Source organism: Strix uralensis, chromosome 6, assembly GCF_047716275.1.
Source record: "Strix uralensis isolate ZFMK-TIS-50842 chromosome 6, bStrUra1, whole genome shotgun sequence".
Lineage (NCBI taxonomy): Eukaryota > Metazoa > Chordata > Aves > Strigiformes > Strigidae > Strix > Strix uralensis.
This window is the reverse complement of record NC_133977.1, coordinates 10,846,472-10,867,230: the sequence shown is the minus strand read 5'-3', so window position 1 is coordinate 10,867,230 and position 20,759 is coordinate 10,846,472. Positions and strand designations below refer to the sequence as shown.

The 20,759-nt window shown below is 41.2% G+C and overlaps 1 protein-coding gene across 3 annotated transcripts in view; it reads right to left on the bottom strand.

Moving 5' to 3' along the window:
* Positions 1-18,340, bottom strand: part of MFSD6 (major facilitator superfamily domain containing 6) — a 30,899-nt gene extending 12,559 nt beyond the window's left edge. For 2 of the 3 annotated variants that reach the window (XM_074872712.1, XM_074872714.1), the window contains exons 1-3: positions 16,130-16,276; positions 6,125-7,721; positions 853-950 (exon numbers count right to left, since the gene is read on the bottom strand). In XM_074872712.1, coding sequence (XP_074728813.1) covers positions 853-950; positions 6,125-7,668 — 1,642 coding nt within the window. In that variant the 5' untranslated portion in view covers positions 7,669-7,721; positions 16,130-16,276. Of the gene's footprint in view, positions 1-852; positions 951-6,124; positions 7,722-16,129; positions 16,277-16,626; positions 16,677-17,961 lie in introns of those variants that run through there. The other variant, XM_074872713.1, reaches the window with a different exon arrangement.
* Between the last annotated feature and the right edge of the window lie 2,419 nt (positions 18,341-20,759).

The following is a 20,759-nucleotide window of genomic DNA, read 5'->3' as shown; positions in this document are numbered from 1 at the left end:
AATACTGGCTTTAACAAAGATGGTACAATTATTTTTAAAGGCAGCAAAAACATTTTCTGCACTTGTATTAACCCTTCTCTTGCAAGCTTACAAACCCAAATACTGAAGAAACAGAAAGCAAAATAGTTTAGATTTTTCCTGATTTTGAGAAATGGTACGAAGACACAAAAAAAGTCATAAAATCTAAGTTAGAACAATTCATACTTTAACATTGCAATGAAGATCTCAGACTTCTTTGACAACACAACTTGAAAACAGGGCTCAAGTTACTTTTCATAGACCACACCTCTGTCCTTCTAATTAAACTGGTTAAAGGGCAAGTATCTTAAAGAAGCTCTATTAGCACAAAGCTATTGAAAGAAATTCCTCTCTAGTTATTAAAAAAATTAATTCTACAGTCTAAAGGTATTGATCGAACAATACCACTAAAAAACTGCAAAATATTTTAAGAGACAGAACGATCCAGACTATGTTCTTTTTTTTTTTGTTTTACAGCATCCTTTCATGAACTGCAACCTTTTGCATTTAATGAATTTCACATTTATCACCAAACAGGATTTGCAGTAGGTGTGTACCCAGCTTGTGCTTCTCTTTGTTTAGTTAAAGGGTGTGTTGGCCTCGCACAGTTCTGTTTGAATAAACTGTGCACAATCAAATGCAAACCCACCCTTTTGACGTCAACTATTTCCCTAGATAAACAGTAATGATTTATGAACCTGGGTCTTCTGGGATATTTGTGGTCAAAACAAATAGAGAAATGCCAGATTTTTACTTAAATCATAGCTCATTTGAAAAGAAGATAAATGAAAGCACCTGATCTTTTACTGAAAGGGCATTAGTGGACTGTCTTACCTTGAAGTACCTCCATTGGAAGAACAGTCCAAGCGTTTTCCAGATAGGAGATGTAGATGTATCGAGCAGTATTACAGGCAAGACCAATATAAAGCACTCTAAAGGAAGTAAGGAAAAGAGAAGTCAGGATAGTTTGCACTTTCCTTTTTTGGTATGTTATAATATAGCATACTGCTTCAGAAATCATTTGCATGCGTACAAACAGTTTGCCAGTCTAAGGCATTTGCTCAACACAAAATACATTCTTTAAGTCCTACACTCAAACATAAACTCTCCTCTTGCCCACTCCAAACACATATTCAAACTGAGGCTAAAATTAACACTCTCTTCAACATCCTAATGGAAAAAAAAATTCAAAGGGACAGCACATCCACTGAGCTTTTAACTAAGCTCTGTAGTTCTACAGCACGCTCTACACAGGATTGTAGTTCAGAGAGACCATTTCTAAGCACATTCAACACCCCTTCCAAACAATCTTCTTTTCTAATCATTCAGAGATTCATTCTGCCATTTTAATGTAAGCCTGGTGCAGGCTTCTATTAGATGAATTAATTTTACCCCAATTAATATAAGTTTATAGTTCTAGTATCTGCAAACTGCTCAGAACTACTCTAAAAACACATCCCACAGAAGCAATATGGTTTATAACAACATGCCTCAGGATAAAACTTAACTATCCTGTTGAAAAGCAGCAGATGCTGCATCTCAGAACCAAGAGGAAAAAAAGCTCTTGTAACATTTTTTAAACAATGAAGCACAAAGACTACTTGTGCAGTGCATTTCCCATTGCATGTTTAACCTGATGACTGTTCCCTTCCAGTTTTCAGATTTAACTTAGCTTACCTCTGGGGTGCGTATTCAACCAGCTATCTTTCTCTTATTTTTAGATGGATCTTCGAAACAAAGAATTCAAAACATGGTTTTTAGCTTGAGAAAAGATACTGTTGCAACCTTTAAAGTTTTTTTTTTCAAGGACAAGGATGATTTACTGTCCAAACCTGGCTTCGTGGTTGACCCCTGGGTTTTGCACAAGTGAAATAAATGCAATTGATATCAAAGGTGTAAGCACAGGCACTGTGAAAGGGCTCGTTATTCTGTGATGCTTTTTTAGTTATTCTACAAAAGCAGACCTAGATTTAATTAAATGGTACAGCCACTGAAAAATCTAGAGTAAGATGTAATCATAAAAATGCAGCATCTTGTTAACATTTGAGGTCTCCAAATATACATGTTGACAGCTAAAAAAACAGTACCACAGTTTTCATCATGTCACTGATATCAAAAAACATTCAAAATTATAAAGACAGGTCTATGCATTTCAGAACATGGATTTACAGAAGACAATATATTTTACTTTCAACAAGTTGGGTAAGCTTGCAGGAAGGCCCTCCCACTCCCCAAATCACACGTCAGACCAAGCTGTGTTGCTTCCAGCTACATGTGAGGTCCATGAATAGCTGGTTCAAGCTGCCTTTAGGCAACACAAGCCCAAGCATTCATTGAACAAAACATGGGAAGACATGAAAAAGTTCGTTCTTATACAATAAAGAGAACAAAATTGTTCTTTGCGCCATGCATCATAAATTTCATCTCGCCCTTTAATTAATGGCTTCTGTTCCAAACAAATAACTTCGTTCCTTTCATAGCCACAACTTAATGTAATTCTTATGTGCATTTCTGTCACATTTCTGAAGTGTATTAAGACACATTTGCCACAAAAGGGAAGCAAACATACAAGGTCTGCAGGCTCCTTTCTTCATTCCCCTACTAGTAAGGCCCAGGGTGATGCACACTCTTGGGGATACAAAGGAATCACCTCCCCATATACTTGTTTTTCCTCATCGGCAGTACAATGTGCCCAGCTCTCTGTTTAGGACCAGTCCTTGCCAGCTTAATTTCACTTTTGTCTAGCAAAACCCTTGCCTGTACACCAAGAACTTTCGTCCCATCTCAGCTGTTCCTTATCACAGCCAGACCAGAGCTGTGAAGAAGTCTCCTCCTGCTTTATAGTTTTTCCATCACCACTAATACACTCGACTACCCGTGCTTTTCCACCATGTTGCACTTGCAGAAAGATTCAGATTCAGAGTTTAAGAGCAGCAATTTAGCCAGGTTCTACCTTCTAATTTGTTAGAGTGTGTACAGAGTTTTAGGCAAATTACAGTTTATGAAGATCTCTATAATTATGCTTTTGGAGGGGTACGTCACACAAGAACTTTTGTGTATTTAGTCTTTTCAAAAATGTATTTATAATAATCACTTAGGCTCTTTATTGGACCTAAATAGAAAACATAAGCAGACGTTCCTTATGAACCCTATATGCAATATCCACAGAGACAGAGAAAATATTCAATTTACAGGTTAAACATTTAAAGTACTGAATCTATATTTATGTTAAGGAAACCAAGCTGTTTACAGCCATGACTACCAGCCTTCACTTCCTATAAAAACTCACATGCTGGAATTGTGGTCAGACAAACACATTCAAGCTTAACCTCAAGTAAGAGGTTATTTTCAGAGATTAACATCATCTTCCTAAACTCAATGACAGTTATGAGTGCTTCTACACAGGATACCATTCAACAGTGGTGTCTAAATATTTGATAGGCAGTTTTGTACTCTTTTCCATTGCAATATCCTCTCAAAGAGCTTGTGGCCTTCACCACACTTTCTCATGACTTATTTCTTTTTAACTCTTTAGTTTACTTTTAAATGAGAACCTACTCTGTCATCTCTCAGAAGGTGCCTGGCAGAGGCAAGGCAAAAAATACCCTTCTAACATCTGCAATATGTTAACATCTCTCCTTGTAAATCTGTACAATCCCAGAACAGCTTTCTAGCTGAACCACTGTCATTACTCCAGATCCATCTAGTGACCTGCTAATATGTTAGAAATACCAGCAGCATGTATAATATATGCACCCTTGCAGTGCACATGTGTATGAACACTAAAGCTAATGAAGTCAGAAACCAGGCATTTTAATAAGCATATGGTTAGTATGCTCATGCTTAAAATGCTTGGACAATAATTTGAGTATTAGTTAAAAAAAAAGCTGTGAAAACAGAATAGGCTTCTGTTTGTAAGGGTCTATTGTAAGGGTCTTGTTTTCCAACACATACAATGGTAGAAACAGAAAGCTTTATGAGGACAGAAAAGGAAAACTGAGCTTCTATCTGTTTTCTTGCAGTTCTACAAAGGACAGTCAGTAGGATTTTTTTTTTTCCTGCTACTGTGACAGTGCATGCAATTCTGGTACTCATGACTGTCTTCAAAGAATTGGGACAGGAAGAAAAGATTGAATGATAATGTTCAAATAAAGACTGCTGAAATACTGTCTACATCTAGGAGTCTAACAACACAGAAGAAAGGACTTTGAGCTATTAAAAGAAAATTTTAAAAAATACCAATCCCAAATGCTTCTGGCTAAGACAGTTCCAAGAAGGATACATAGTTGGAGGCTACTGGTTGTTATTAATGGGAGAATGACTATCTGTACTATAAGGCAGCAGACATACAGAACTATGAAAGAACACGAGCTATGAACTCCTACACATTCCTCTTTAAAAAAAAAAGTTTGCCTCCTCTTGAACAAACCATGCATTATACAAAGTTCAAAAAGTACGAGAAGAAAGGCAACCAGAAGGAGACATCTCATAAACTTGGATGACTAAATACAAGTAAGCACCAGAGAACATTAAAATATGACTAATGTGCATTTCCCAGGTGTAGGTATAAATGATGTTTCATTGCAAATAGGAGCTAGCGTTTAAACAACTCAATCTTGATCCAATCTTGGCCTCATAAGCTTAACAGTGGAAGGAAAAAAAAAAAAAAAAGAGTTAATCCTGTACATCATCCTTCTTTTTACTGGCCAATGCTCCTATACCCTTCTATTTGTTTTTCATTCTTTCTCTAGTTGAAATCTAATCCTGGATTTTGTGCATTGAAAGAGCATACCCAAGCTATCTTTAGCTATCAAGATTATGATCTGTTCTCACCACTCCTCCATCATCATATCCTTCCTCCAGTCTCTGCATGCAAGGTGTCATATTTTCTCATACTAATTATTGTCAAATTCAGAGACTAAAAGACTGGCTCAAAGTAAAGAGATCCTCCTTTGTTTAAAGGATGAAAAAGCCCCCATCTTTTAAGTAATCTCAAATTACCGCACTAAACATCTCAAATATTTTTAGTAGAGGTCAAATGAATCAAAAAATTCTTCCCAATAAAAGCAAAACAAAAAAACAAAGAGCAAAGCCACAGAACAGAATGCACAAAAAGAAGAGTGCAGACAGCTTAAAAATACTTACATCTCAATGACTGTATGATTATAAACAGGGCATTTGGAAAGGACATGATGCTAACAGCACACAGAGCTCTGTGCTCAGTTGCACAGAGTACCTGAGTAAATATAAAAAAAAACCCTTTACGACTTCATTAACTCAGAATCACCCCTATCTTTCCTCCCCTGAACTTTTTTTAAGGCGTAGTGAAGGGATTTAGAATATGCAGAAATTAAGTCAATTGTGAATTTAGTGGAAAACGATGTTCACTAAAATGCTGGAAGCAGTTAAGTTTCACTTACACAAGGCAAGACCTATGGGAGAAATCCTGCACAGCCATCTCTCTTCAGTAGCTAACACACACAGTTACAACTAAAGGAAGAGAGCAAGGAACTGAACTGGTAAGCGACACTACCGGGCTGCAACCTCATTCTGCCAACACCCCGAGTCTGATTACAAGGGCATGTGCACAGGAGGTGCTCACCTCGCTTCTTCATCTCATCCTCCTCCCCTCTCAGCACGCAAGCAACACCTTTCCAGGCTACTGTGGGGGCAAAGAACTGCCCCACAAGCAGATGCGGGCTAAAGCAGGAGGTTTTCAGAACACTGCTACTCACAGGAAAAAAACTGTAACATTAATAGTATTTATGTGTCAAAACAGATAATTCTTCAGTGGGTGGCAATTTGTAAAGATCTCTAAGAGAGCTTTGCATCAGTGAACGAGGATGTCTTCTGGAACCATCTGCAAAAGGTTACGGTGCCAGGCATAATGCATGTACTAACATGCAACCCAAATGCAAAGGAAGCATTTCAGAGCATTTGAAACTCCTAAAATAGTAATACAAAACTCCATCAGGCAAGCTATGTAACTGAGCAGGACTTGGAATTTAAAATAAAAGGATTTGCTTGAATTTCACTTTGTAACACAAGGCTAAGCCTGAAATTTCACATTTTTTGTATAGCTCTTTAATGATTGCTAACATCTTACCTGATATGACCAACCAGTTCAATTAATTTGTGGCTGAAGAAGTAGGCAGTCAGCTCAGACACATGACTGAGCACAGAACAAACTCCAAAGAGGGTGGTGGTGCCATTCAGGTCTTCCAAGTGCCAGTAAAGAAAGGTGAATACAAAGCCATATCCAAACCCCATGAACCACGCCACGAAGAGCACTGAGCCATACTGGATACTACACAGCAGTTTTATGAGGTCCCAAAAACTGAATGACTGCGACTGGCTCATACTGGTAGGAGTGTTATCGGAGGATTCGTTGGAGGCATTTCTGTCCACCTGTGAGATTTCTACCTCTTTTCTCTTATTTTCATCTTGCTTGAAGTGCGCATAATGAAATCGAAACTGGGTGGCCACAATTAATGCCATTGTCATCAGAACACCAAAAACAATGAAAACTATCCTGTAGTTCTTGTACTCAGGAGCTTTACATCCTTGACCTTCAATGCCAACCTCTGTATGGGTATAGTCAATGCCAATTCCCACGGAGAGCATGGCCAGCCCCCAGCCCAGAGACCCCCACATACGCTGCAATCCATACCGGTCCCTGTGTTTGCCGAGGTACTGCAGAGTTATGGTGTCCACAATAGTAACGGAGGAAGCACTGAAAAATTCTCCTATTATGACAACCAGCAGAATGAGTAGAAAGATGGCTTCTACTTCTTGTTGATCATAAACGAGCACAGCTTGGTCAGAAGGCATCGGCTTTGTGGTGATGGCAGCTGGGGTGGTACTCAGAGTCGCGTTCCCTGGCGAGACTGGGCTAGTGGTGGTGTTTTTCAAAATCAAATGGGTGCTGTTCTCCAAGACAAACTCCACATCATTGCTCTGTGTAGGTAACAGAAATGTTATTTCAGGATTAGCTGTCCCTGTTGTTTCCAAAGTGACCGGACTAGAAGTGAGCAAGTCTCTCTTCCCCCGAACTTTCAGGGACGCAGCACTCACTGTGGTTAGAGGAGAAGACATTGAGGCGTTCTGCAAAACTGTTGTTAAAAGGCTGCTTGCGTTGGTGGGGTGTGCTGGGGGAAGGCCCTTTGGTACGCATCTTAAGGTGGCTGGTCTAACAAATCCAATCCCCAGGTTAAATAAAACCCAGCATAAAAGCGAAAACAGAAGGACAATCTTCCCTTTCTTGAAGCGATCTGCCACCACTCCCCAGAAGGGAGCACTGCAAAACTCAATAAAGTACCTGATGCCCACCAGAAGTCCACTCTGACTGGGTGACATACCCAGCTGTTTGTAATACACAGGCAGCAAGGGGTAGAGAGAGCCATATGCAGAATAGAAGAAAAAATAAAAGACCTTTGAGATCAGAAGATCGTTGTTTATTTTGACGCAGTGCTTTTCTAACCAATCTAGCTCTTCATCTGGGACAGTGGTTGTCTCCGTCGAAGGGGATTCATTATGTGGTGGCAAGTCTTGATCCTTGGAAATGCCATTGAAAGGATCAGCAAGCACATACTTTCTCTTCTGTTCTTCTTCATCATCGGTTAAAATGGCAACTTTATCATCAGCTGCCATGGTTTACCACAAGGATCCAATATCTGGTGCACTCTCAAGGAACTAGGGCTACCCTGCAAACAAATAAAACATAACATGGTTAAGGTACCACACGGGAACAGATCTGCAATGCTAGTCATCAAGGACAAAGACAGCTTCTAATTTTTGTAAGTGACATTCCTGAGCAATAAATGCAACATCAGGGTGGGGAAGGCCATTTGTCTAGACTAGCGGTACATAGTAGCATCAATAAAAATGTGTTTTATGACCAATTCTGTGAAGTTTTCCTAACAGCAGCTTTAATATTGTACAATAAAATATCTTTCATGTTTAGGACGGAGAATAATTTATATACTCAAAGCTACTGTGGCAATTAAGTGCTAGCATTTGCAAGTCTCTTCTTTCAAGTTGTCTTTTTTCCCCCAAGGCTAACTGCTTTATTTCCAGTATTCCCTACTATACCAAAGGATAGCCATGATTTTGTAATTAAATAATGTAGGTGCACATATATCCCAGGTTTTTTAATTATCAAAACAAATTATTATCTGAAGCTTCATGATGGACTTCAAAAGGTTCATCAATCTCCTCTTGAAACATCATTTTCTAAGCACTCTAAAACCACAGCGGAAATTGGTGGGAGGCTTGAGCTTCTAGGCTGAATGGGAAGAGAGGTAGTTAGAATGGAGATTTAAGATTAAAACAAGGGATCCTCAAAATTAGGATAAAAACCACAAAGACATCAAAGACCTGAGAGCAAAGAAACACAGAGAAAAAATTTAAGTACAGGCCCTACAATGATCTCTTCGTGTCAAATTCTGAAATTGAAGAAAGGTGGATTGGGAGATAAGCGTACTGCAGCTGCCCACACTTATGCTCTGCAGAAGTGAAAGACTGCAAAACTGACAAGCAACACTTAAAAATAAATTCACCACTACCTAGACTGTGATTTGACCAACCAGCTTTCACATTTAAAAACAAATCATTCTAATAAGCTAAACTAGCTAACAAAAGCTTTCCTTTAAAGGAATTAAAAAGCTCTGCCAGCAGACAACCAGCTCAAAATCATTGTATTAGGCAACTATTTTTGTTATATTAATATCTGTAAATTTAACCTAGGAAGATTAGCTCATGTTCACTATGAGAAAGTTGAACATTTATATATTTTTATTTTGTCATCCCTTTGCTGTTCGGATGAGTGTTACTATCACACAGAAACCTTTTCAAAGACTAATATGTGAAAAGAGCATTTTATTCCAGAAGAACCTGAACTTTCTCTTAAGAGCACTCAATTTATGATCAGGAATATCTTCTCTAGGAATTTGAAGTATTTTGTTGCAGGACTGCACTTTATTCCCACTACAAGAGCTCCAGTGAAATCGCAGTCTTACAAAACTTCCCTTAAAACTAGTCATGCATTGAAGCATTCAGTGCCTTTAAATTATTTAATTATAATTCAGAATTTATTTAAATACTGACAATGACTTGCAAACTGATGCAAGGCTAATAACAGGAAAGAGACTCTAACATTCACAAGTACATTAAATTGTTTTTTACTGATCCAACATAAACATAACAGCTGACATAACAAGCCATGGATACTTCTAAAAACAACAGTCCATTAAACTAATCTAAACCTTACATAGTTCAGTGATAGTCAGGTCTAAAAATACCATCATTAAAATCCCAAATACAAGGTTTGTGTGTGGTTTTTACTTTTAAATGTCATTTCAATGGGATACTATCTACGAAGATATCTGGTTTCACTTAGGTTGCATAAAAATCTTGGAACCTTAAATATTCATTTATTCAAGCACAGAAGTTAATCAAAACAATGCCAGCACATACACACAGACTGCTTTTTCTCCTGTTTCTTCAGAGACAATCTGATTTAAAAAAAAAAAAAGTATTTCAAGTGTCAAAAGATTAGAAAAAGTCCTAATTAAGTCATTAGAACAGTCAAATGTGAAAATGCATCTTCTTGCTCTTACCTGCTACCATCAAAAGCCACATGAACCAAAAACCAGCAGCTGTCTAGTTAGCTCCTGAAATTTTTGGTTCAGTCAGCCACATCACCCAACAGTTGGAAGGACTGTGGGTTTTTTGCTCATTTACGGCTTCTATATCCATAAAACAAGTCCTTCTAAGGAGTAGATTAGATCAGTCATCATCCCTGCTTTTATTTTCTTTATGCCTCGCCCTGCTTTGACAACAAAGACTCCAGAACTTGTGCAGGGCCCCACTTATGTCAAGGGGATGTAACTGAGGTTTCAGTGTTGCCAAAACCAGTGTATGTTCATCTATTTACAGCAACTTGCTTACTCACTGTATGAGAGCTTTACAGCATTTAATTTTGAAGAATAAATTTCCCCCCTGGCCCCATGACAAGACAGAACTCCCATTTTAACCACTTGGATATCAGGACAACTTCCTTGCAAGTATGAATTGAAATTACTCTGATTTAAACAACATAGCCATATTCCTTATCCCTATATATATACACATATATATATATGAGCTCTGAACCATCTGATTTCATAAAAATTATACCAAAGGCTTTAAGAGCAATTAGTATTTGATCTTTTAAAATTCAGTTTGCCTTTTTCTATTGGAATGGGACTTCAGTTTTGTATGTTGTATAAATAGTGCGTATATTAAAAATTGTTATACTGCTAATCTTTAAACACTTCAGTTGCTGCATCTTCTTTCCACCTCCGTAACTTATACCTGCCCCAGTATTCATCATTTTCTAACCTGTTGTGTGCAAGGATTAATCCAAAAGATCCACTCCCAGTATTTTGACTAGAACATCTTGGGTTAGAACGCTATGAAAAGTATATTTCATAATAATTTCAGTAAATATTCTCCCACCCTGAGAGTGTTTCATTGAATATTATTAATAACACAGAATATACTCTTCAGAAATATAACAGCATCAAGACTGGTAGGAGCCATATGGCATTCTTTAATGTTTTGATCACTAGTTTGTTTAGCAGGCAGGTTTTTGAAAGTGATTTTATTTAGCAATTTTTTAAATTCTAAAAATAAATGACTGAAAATGAGAAAAGTAACAAAGTGGTATTGTTTCTGAAAAATCTACAAAAAAACTTAGTATCTATGGGGCTTTCCTTCTACTGACAAAAAACCCCATGCCAGTCAGGGATCGGAAGTGCAGCACATCAAACAGATTAAAAAACAGTGTACTTTGTGAGATGAGACTAGTTATCTACTGGTTATTTTAACCATAGTCTTCAAATACCGTATCTTCACTTTGCAAAAACTTTTTCTGGTCCACAAGACAGTAGGAGGATAGAAGACAGCACTACCAGCAAGTTTAAAATGAACAAACAGAGAATAGGAGCGAGGAAGAAAGGTTCAGAGAGTAAACAAGATGGATTTCTGAGTGAATATAGATTTTAACTTGTTTGAAGCAGAAAAGAGCGTGAAGGTTTGATAGAGGCCTGTTGAATGTCATCAGTTCAGCCAGGACAAGTGAGACCAGAGAGGCTGCAGAGTGGTAACGTCACTCTGAAAAACAGCAGTAACAGTTTTGAAGCTATCTCCCCTAAACTTAGGTAAGCGCACAAACATACAACAAAGCCCTAACGTGCAAATCGGAAGGAACTTCTGCAAAGATCCTGAGGAAGCCCCGCAAAGGAAAAGGGAAGAGGTGTAGCAAGCGGACAGCACTGCAGATGGATGTCACAAGGAAGCACCTTGGTCCTCCAGCAGATAAACAAGCTTTTGTCTTGCCACAGGTTTATGTTTCCAGATCCCTACAGAACTCAGAACAGGCAACTGAGTCTTTGTTCCCTCATCATCCCATCACCCCTGACATGCCTACAGTTGAGAAAGATTTAATTAAGACCTGAACTGACCACTTCCCCCTCAACCCATGGTCCTATCGCACCAGCCCAGGAGCGTAAGTCCCTTGCTCACAGCTGCACAGGAAGCTTGTGGCCAACCCGGTTTTCTCAGACTGGAGATTACTCTGCAAGATCACTCATGCTCTGAGCCTGGTGATGCACAAGTGCATGCGCTTCTTTTCACACAGGAAGAATAGACTTGTTAACCACAAGACTATTCTTCCTTCAAGCTTTTCACAGATAGGATTTTTTTTTTTTAAGTACCGGAGTGTATTATTTTTCCTAAATTTCCTGATACAGATTGCTGCTGCCTGGTTTATATCTATTACTCCAGCAAGTCAAAATCCACTTCCAAACCCTTACACCTACGACACATCTTTCATCCAGTCATCTTCTGCAAACAGGTACAGCAACTTTCCTGCAGACGTGTACCTTGAGCAGCTATCTGAGGAACAGAGGAAGAACCAATTGTTCGAAGGAATTCAGCGATGACAACGCAATGGTTATTTTAATAACTGTAACGAGGCTCTTTGGCAAGTAGGGGGAAAGAAGCAAATATGGGTATTCTACATTTAGTTAAGTACCTTCTTGGCATTCTTGCCTTTTATATTTCTTAAATCGATTCTCATTTACCTGGCTCTCCTAATAATTAAGAGGATTTCAAGATCAGAAAGGATAAAAAGCTAATCTACTCAAGACAACCTGACATTACAAGAAGTTCCCTATAAAACAAAGGAAAACGATAATAAGTAAAATAATAATAATACAGTATACTAAAAACTCAGCTTTCCCCTTGGAGTCACTCCTACCAAAACCTTGGAAAACAATAACAAAACACCTCAAAACATCTGCTTTGCACTGCAGCTCAAGGCAGGGAAAAAAAAAGCCAATCAACAGCTTGGACTGTGGTAGCAAATACCTAAACTTCTCAGGGAAAAATATAATGGCACTTAGAGCACAAGACATTTAAACTTCACTTGTAGACCAACAGGAAGTTAGATATGGGGTGAAGAAGTACTGCTGTTCTTAAATAAATTTTAATTCAGCATAAATATTCCATTCATTAGGCTTTTGAGAATTAAAAGTATAATTAAGACTCACAAAGCAGAGCCTCAAAAATCAGGGTTTGGATTTATACTGAATGTAAAAAAAACAAACAAAAAACCCCAGGACAGTTCATCAAAAGACAGTGCAAATGATCAAGAGTAGCTTAACCCATTAAATACCTAGAAAAATCACTGTAGAAGATTTGTTTTCTGAGACTGTATAAACATACTCTAAGAGTAGAATTTCAAACCAGGAATCATTAATTAATCTCTCAAGCAATATGTCGCTGTAAGAACGGAGCAGACTAGTTTGCTGCTTGCATTGTGTGGGTAAATCAACACCAGCCAACACAGCATCATGTCTTATTTTACCCCTTTCAGACTTTCACTGACTAGCAAACTGACTCTGTAGCAAACACATGAAATTCCACATGAAGTTTTCATAAGAACATTTTTAAATCTGCTAATAGAAAACATGCCTCTTGAATAAACCCTTTTCAAAAATCACTAATTATTGTTTGATTCGGAACAGGTCTGTGCTAGAGAAGTACACTGAAAAACTATCCATCTTCCAAAGAAGGCTCACCTCATCCCCCGGCTGGTGAAACTGCCACAAGTGCATCCATTATATCACTCACACACACTATTATCTCCTCCTCAGCCCCCCTGTCTCACTGATCTGAACTACAAAACCTTTGGATCAAAGACTTTCTGCTACAGTATCTGTGCAGAGTCTCTCAGAATTAAGCCCTACATCCATCAGGCCTACAAGGCATTGCTGTAATAAACATGAATAATAGACCACATTTTCCATTTCCAAGCAAGTTTCACCCCTAAGGAACAGCCTGGTGCTGTCACTTGCGTCCATGCCAAAAAGGAGAATGTTACGCAAACAACTTACACCATGACAGAGGAACGCACAGACTTCAGTTACTCTTGCATCACGTTTCCAAACCTCTCCCAGGTAGGCCAGCCTCCAGGCAGAGCCCCTGGAGGGGCTGTCCCCTGCCAAGCCATACAGACCAACTGAGTGAAGGCTGACCCACCTGCTCTCTAAAGGTAAGCTGTCCTCCTGTGAGGCCCCAGCACAGACACCTTTCTCAGAATTTATAAAACCAGGAATAAATCACATTTAGTCAATTAACTTGGTGCTGGGAAATCTATTTGTTTCAAGTCTGAAGTGAGACGTTACTGTTATACCGTTAACCACCATAATCAGGGTTTCCATGAAGCGAAACCACCTCATTCTAAAACACTTAACTCTTAAAATTGCTTTATTTGGTGTTGCTTGGCATGCACTTACTTAATGTGTTGGTCTATAGGTTTTTCTACTTCATTCAATATGCACATAAAACCCCACACACTTCGACACATTTAGTCAATTAGACTGAGAGACTACAGTATGTCTGAAGTATGTCAAGATCAGGTTTATAATAGGTTTAATGCACTTTATAATAGGTCTGAAGTTGCTAAGTTGATACAATAGTGCTAGTATTAACATTAAAGAAGACAAGAACACTATCAGATCCTCATCTGTTGAAAAAAAACCCATTAAACTCACATCTTAGGACTCCTGCTTTCCGCTCATGTTTTCTGTCTAATATGTGCAAATTAAGAAGTCCTAGTAGACTCTATTTTTTCATCAGTTTATTTTTAGTCAGTATTAGACTCCAATTTTTTAACCAGTTTTGAATTTACCAACTACATGTCTACACCGCCAAGGTTTACACTTCATTAATGATGGTAAATAACAAGCGTGCCTTCAATGACAGGCCAGGCGAGCGCCCTGTGTCAGAGCCGCAGTACAGAGCCACCAGCGCAGCCGCTTCCAGCGCTGGGGAGGGACGCAGGCACCCAGCTGCACCACCAAGTCTGGCAGTGGCAGTGGTCTGTTTCAAAACAGAGAGCCCTGCCAGGCAATACCCAGCCCTGGGGACCAGCCGCTGCTCCTGCGGCCGGATCACGTCACCGGTTCACCCTCTCCCATGCTGCTACATAATCTCGGGCCCATTGTGCTGTAGCTGAAGATTAAGATGAATTTTAGGTTGCGTTTAAGTTGTGCCCTAGCACCAGCTATACTAGTGATCGAGCACAGGCTCCTCACATTAGCTTGTCACATCATCAGATTTTCTCTCATATTCTCACTCCACCTGTTTGAATTTTTTTTTTTTTAAACCTGTTTAGGATTTTTACTGGGTTTATGACTGCCATCACAAACACCATCCTTAAGAGGAGGATTGTTTGCTTTTCCCCTATTCCCCAATGGGTCTTTGGAGAATACAAACAATAAATGTCACCTTTGTCCACTATTTATATCCAGGGAAACAAATATAAAAAAAAAAACACAACCCAGCTAGAAAACTAGCATTTTACAATTTTTTTCCTTGGACATTACTAACTACAGTGGACAAACAGACCCTATCTGTCTTAGTAATGTAATAAAGTTTTGGGCAAGTTTTTACTGAAATACTGTGGTGTTCTGTTCATACAACCCCCCTCCTCTCCTCTAAACTCCAAGTTTATCACTCTTCAACACTGCATTTTTCATTAACAGAGCATTTTAAAAAAGAGCCTGCTGTTAAAACTTTAGAGCTGCTGACCAGACATGGGTTTTAAACTCCATCCAACTTTGGACAGAAGAGGCATCTCCAACACCTACGGTACCTCGCACCGATTTCTTAAACGAGCATCTATTCCCGTGCTTGTGTTAATAAACCGAGGAGCAACTGACAACACGCTTACTAAAAATCATCGTTATTTTAAGGATTTAGGGGTTCAGAAACCGAGCGACAGCCACACATAACAGCACGGCTGGACGTGGGCAGCAGGGACAGGCAGGGGGATGCCTGCGCAGAGTCCCCGCGGGACACGGCCCAGCCAGCGGCCACCTCCGGGGACACCGACCCTGTGGCCGATGGCCACGACGGGGGGCACGGGGCGTTTGGCATCGGACGGCTCGGTCGCACATACGCTTCAGCCCCAACGCTGAGCTCCTGGAGGTCAGGCCCAGCATCCCGGTAAGGTCACCGCTCCGCCACAATTAACCTCCGGGGACCTCCCCAAGAGCGAAGCCAGCGCAGACCCGGCCGCCCGGCTCAGCTGAGGAGCAGCTGATCAGCTCCAGCGCGGCGCCGCCAGGAAACCCCTCCGAGAGGCGAAGCGGCACAGCGCGGCCGTTACGGACGGAAGGCACAGGCTGAGGCGAGGGCCCAACGGCAGCATCCTGGGCGGCTGCGGGGACAAGGCCCGCCGCCCCCGGTGGGGAGGGAGCTGGAGCCGGGACCGCGGCCGGGTCGGGGGTGGGGTGCGGGGGGAACGGCCTCGGCTGCCCGGCTCCCCCCGGCAGCGCCGGGGTGCGCCCCAGCCGCCCCGCCCGCCGGCACCCCGCGGGGCCGCAGCGCCCCCCGGTTGGGTACCCGCGGGCCCGCCAACGGGCCCGCCCGCCGCCGGCGCCCCGCGGAGCGCGGGCAGGGGAGGGGGAGGCGGCGGCACCGGGGCGGGCGGCCGGGCGGCCTGCCGCGGGCCTGGCTGCCGGCCCGGCCCCCCGCGCACCGCGGGGCCGCGCTGACTCACCTCGCCCGGGGGCGGCTCCGGGGGGGCGCTCAGCCGGGAGCATCGCAGCCCCCTCCCGCCGCCGCCTCCTGCCGCCGCGGCTGCTGCGGGCGGCGGCTTCGCGCACCCTCTCCCGCCCCCCCCGGCCGTGCCGCGCCGCGCCGTGCCGGGGCGCTGCGGGGAGGGACGGAGCCGCCCCACGCCGCGGGGGGGCCGCGCCCCCGCCCGCCCGGCGCCTCCTCCGCGGCTCCCGGGTCGCCGGCCCGGCCGGGGGGAGGACGAGCCGCGGGGGGGCTGCCGGCCGGAGCGGGGAAGGGGGGTTCTACGGCCGGGCTCTGCTGAGGCTGCGGAGGGCAGGTCTGCACCTATGCTGGGCCGCGAGCTGGGCGTTTGGGGTAAAAATAGAGTTTGGGGAGCGTTCCCGGGCCCCAAACAACCAAGTAACTCGACATTCACGGTGCTTCCTGCTCCTCAGAAGTCCCGAACAGGTATTACAGCATAAAGAATTAAATTATTACCTGTAGTGCCTTCCGCAGCCACCGGCATCATCCCTTCGGTAACAGTGTTTCTAGAATTATACACAAAATTATGTAAATGTTTAAAACAACAACGACATAAACTTACACACCCCGTGTAGTAATTATTCGGGCAGAAAAACGGAGACAGGGACGATAACTCTCTGAGCAACAGCTGAGCCATGTTGCGCTGTCAGAAGGTCAGCCGCGTTAGCTAGAGAAGGGGAATGATCAAGACAGAAAGTGAAAGGCCCACCCGCGATTTGGGGTGTTTATCAGCCCTGAACTGAACGGGAGGCAGTGAAGTTGTTGAGGATGGAGCTGAAGCGCTGGTGTGCTGTTCCCCGGAGCGCAGACTGGGCCACAGTCCAAGCAGAGTCAATAAAGCGAGGAGCCGCCGGCGGCCATCCCTCTCGGCGGCACAGCACAAACTGCAGACAACGTTAACTGGGATACCACAGGACAAATGCACTACTGCTTGCATCTTCTTCTTTGTACCTCCCTTTTCTGAGGGAGGATCCCCCTTTCCTCAAGGAAAAAAACAAAATTGCATTATTTTGTCTAGGGAAGAATCACAGAAAACTACAAGTTTGCATAATTGAGGCAGAGGGTGAGGGGCACCACAGGTGTTCCACCCATTTAATTTGAGTCCTCACCGAACTGAAAGGGACACCAGTCCCTGTGGAAGGCAACGCTCTCTCCAGGTCGTTCCCCTGCCACGCTAATGTACTGATGGGGTGTGATATTTGTGTGTGGCTACGAAGGCCACGGAGGACAGCACCCAATTAAAAGCTTGCCTACCCCTACAGTAAAGGCCTTTCCTGAAGCAGGCAGGAGACAAAAGCTGAATTTCATAAGGGAGATGACCTGGGGCAGGAGAAGGCTTGTTTATCATCTGTCTCTGGAAGGATTTTCAAAACTATCTTCGAGAATCTCCTCACGGCTAATTAACCACAGGGAGAAACCACGTCTGAGGAGACCAGGAGTGCAGGCCTCCTGTAATCTTGCAGAATTCAGAGACAGACAACTATTGGCTCATGTAGTGGGGGTTTTATTAAAAAATATTACTGTAATAAACCAGACGTCAGCTCCAACCAAAATTATTTAATCTTGATGGAGACTTTTTGGCAAATTATTACAAATGCTTTTAGGGAGAACACGTATTTCACATCATTTCCAGCCGTCGTTTGTCAACTGGAAAGGGAAAGCTGATCTTTGTAGTCACAGACTACATTTACAGAAGCTATAAAAGCAGTCTTTCCCTAAACTCTGATAATCCAACGTTGCCCACCACACACGTAAGGCTGTGACCATCTTCTGCAGTTTTGCTTGTATTACCTTTTCTTAGAGCTGTGTTTTTGAGGAGTCACACCCTAATCATCCCCCCTTTCTTCTACTTGGTTTCAGAGGTGGCAGAGATATTTCCTAAAAGAAAAAAATGAAATGCTCTCAGAATGGAGGAATCAAGACAAAATGTGTAACATTTCTTTGCAGGCTGTTGCATAACTTGGTATGTGAACAAGAAGTTACAGCTGAGGACCAGAGTAATGAGAGCAGTAATCAGAGAATATGACTAAAAGTAACCAGAGAATATGATTAATACAGAGTCCTTTACAATGTTTTCTTTATATATATATAGAAAATATCTTTATACATATCTAAAGAAAATATCTTTATAGAAATATATATAGAAAATATCTTTATACATATATAAATATATATATATAAAAAGATGGTTTCTGACTGAGTTTAGAAGCCCAATCCAGTACCGACTGACTTTGGTCCCATAGCTCAGGCTGGGCTCTGCAGCCTCCATTTGGTAAGCATCATAAGGTGAGCGCTGCGAAAAGCCTGAGCATGGAACAGGGCTATTCCAACCTGACAGGCTACTCCAGCGTGAGCAGAACTGAACATAATAGGGCTCTGCATGGTTATTTCTTTCAGTGAGGCTCTGTGTAAAGATCTGGATTACAGCCGGTTAGAAATTCTTACACTTGCTCAGAGAGTTCTTTCTCTGTTCTTTCAGCTATGAAAATGAGGATTAGCAAAAATGGAGAAACTGCTGCACTGCACACAAACTGTCCTAATGTATTTTTATCACAAAAGGTTATATATTTCTAGCCAAACCAGTGTTCAGAGAAAAGGAAATGTAGTTGTAAGCTACTTAAAATAGAAAGTTTTCTATTACAATAGTTGCTAGTATAAAACATTAGAGAAAATAGAAAGCTGAGTCAGATGTAAAAACCATTTAAATTAATTGAAAGATCTCCTTTTTCAAAGACCTCTGGATCAAGCTCTGAATGACAGTAAAATGGGATCTATTAATTTGATATACCAAACAACAATCTTTTTCTCTTAGCTAAGAGAATTCTCTTAGAGTGACACTAACAAATATGTACCTGACCACTGAACATTAGAATATTCAGAAATAATACTTTATAAAATAAATATAATTCATACATACACATGTCATATGAACTCTGTACTATAAACCCACACCTGGGTTAAACTTATCCATGAAACTGAAAGAATACCTGTGGATGTTTGTGGGCTTTTGGTACAATGCATAATGTGACTTTGTAAAGATTTCAATTTATGTGTCCTATACCACTTTACCATATATCACGGTGAGAATAATTGCTAAAAATAGTTACAAATGCCTCACTGCTCAAAAACCAAACAAATTTAATGTTTAAAAGAAAGCCCAAATAAACTGAAAAATTAAAGCAAAGTAGTTATCTTTTAAAAGTAAAATAAACAAAATTACATACAAATACCTGCTGGAACTGCACATTGCTAACTGTAGTAAATTTTGCTTGAAAAGGACTTGATGTCAGCTGACTCAGTGACTTGTTCCTTAGGTCAGAGGAAAAATAAAGCACATACATCATAACACAAAAAACTGTCATGGAAAAAATATTTGGTATGTTATATGTATGATATATGCATCTTGTGCTTCTGATACTTTCTAGTAATGGCAAAGGTAAAGAGTCTGAGCCCCGTCTTATGGAAGTGGTTTCTAGGAGCTTCAATTTTAATGTATAGAAAACCTTTTTGGTTTCTTTCATAAGCTAGAGCTGTACTTTGAAATCAAGAGTCTCTGCTTGACACAAAATATTATGCTGTCCTTTAGCACCTTTTAATTCTGAGCCCAAAAAAAAAAAAAAAAGAGAAACAATGATTTACATCAGTCAGATTAGAAAGATAAATTGAAGGTGAGATTTGTGCTGCTAGGACTTGCTCCAGAGTACAATGAAGACAACAGAAAAGCTTTCATTTCCATCAGACACTTAATATGTTTTGCATAACTTGAAAAAACCTTTTTCAGTCAATCCTTTGCTAGGAGAGGCAGCTATAGCATCCATTTTTTCCTCTTTAGGAAGTTCTTCATAACACGATATTTTGTACATATTCCAGTGTAAATCTGGGAAGAAGTTAAGTCATTATGAGGAATGAAGTGGCTTTTCCCTACTGTTTCAAAGACTAAAAGCCACTATATTACCAGCAAAAGAAAAATCGCAACAGAGGAACTGAGAAGTAGTCATGCAGTGACTCAGCAAATCATACACAGCTGCAAGCAATGTTAATAGTAACCAAGGACAAAATATTCAGAACTGGTAAGACAACGAGCTACCATTGCAGTGGTCTGTCTGGTTTAGCAGGGAAGCAGAGGATTCTCTTCCACTGATTTTTAATCTGACACTTTTGGAAGTATTACATTCATTAGCAAAGAGAAGACAAATCAATGCACAAAAGCAAATACTAGTTACAGAAACTGTGTTTACTGTGACTATGTTTACTGTGCGTGTATATATGTACTTTTTTTCTACTTGATAGGCCTTTTTTATTTTTCCACCTCAGAATTAGATTTGTGTTTGCATGGTATCTGCTTATACAGTAATCAACCTTTCCTCACCCCAAGAATCTTTGCACCCACTGGCAGGGATCAAGTTTGATGTGCGGTGACACTCTCACAAATATTAAATTCCTACAAGGTTGTGTGAACATCAGTGGCTGGTGAAGAAAAGAAAGGTAAGGGAGGAAAGCCCATGGCATGAACCCCACAGCAGGCTCCCATTTGTCCAGGGAATCATTGTTTGTGCCTGAGCAGCAGTTAAGTTACCCTGAGAAGAACT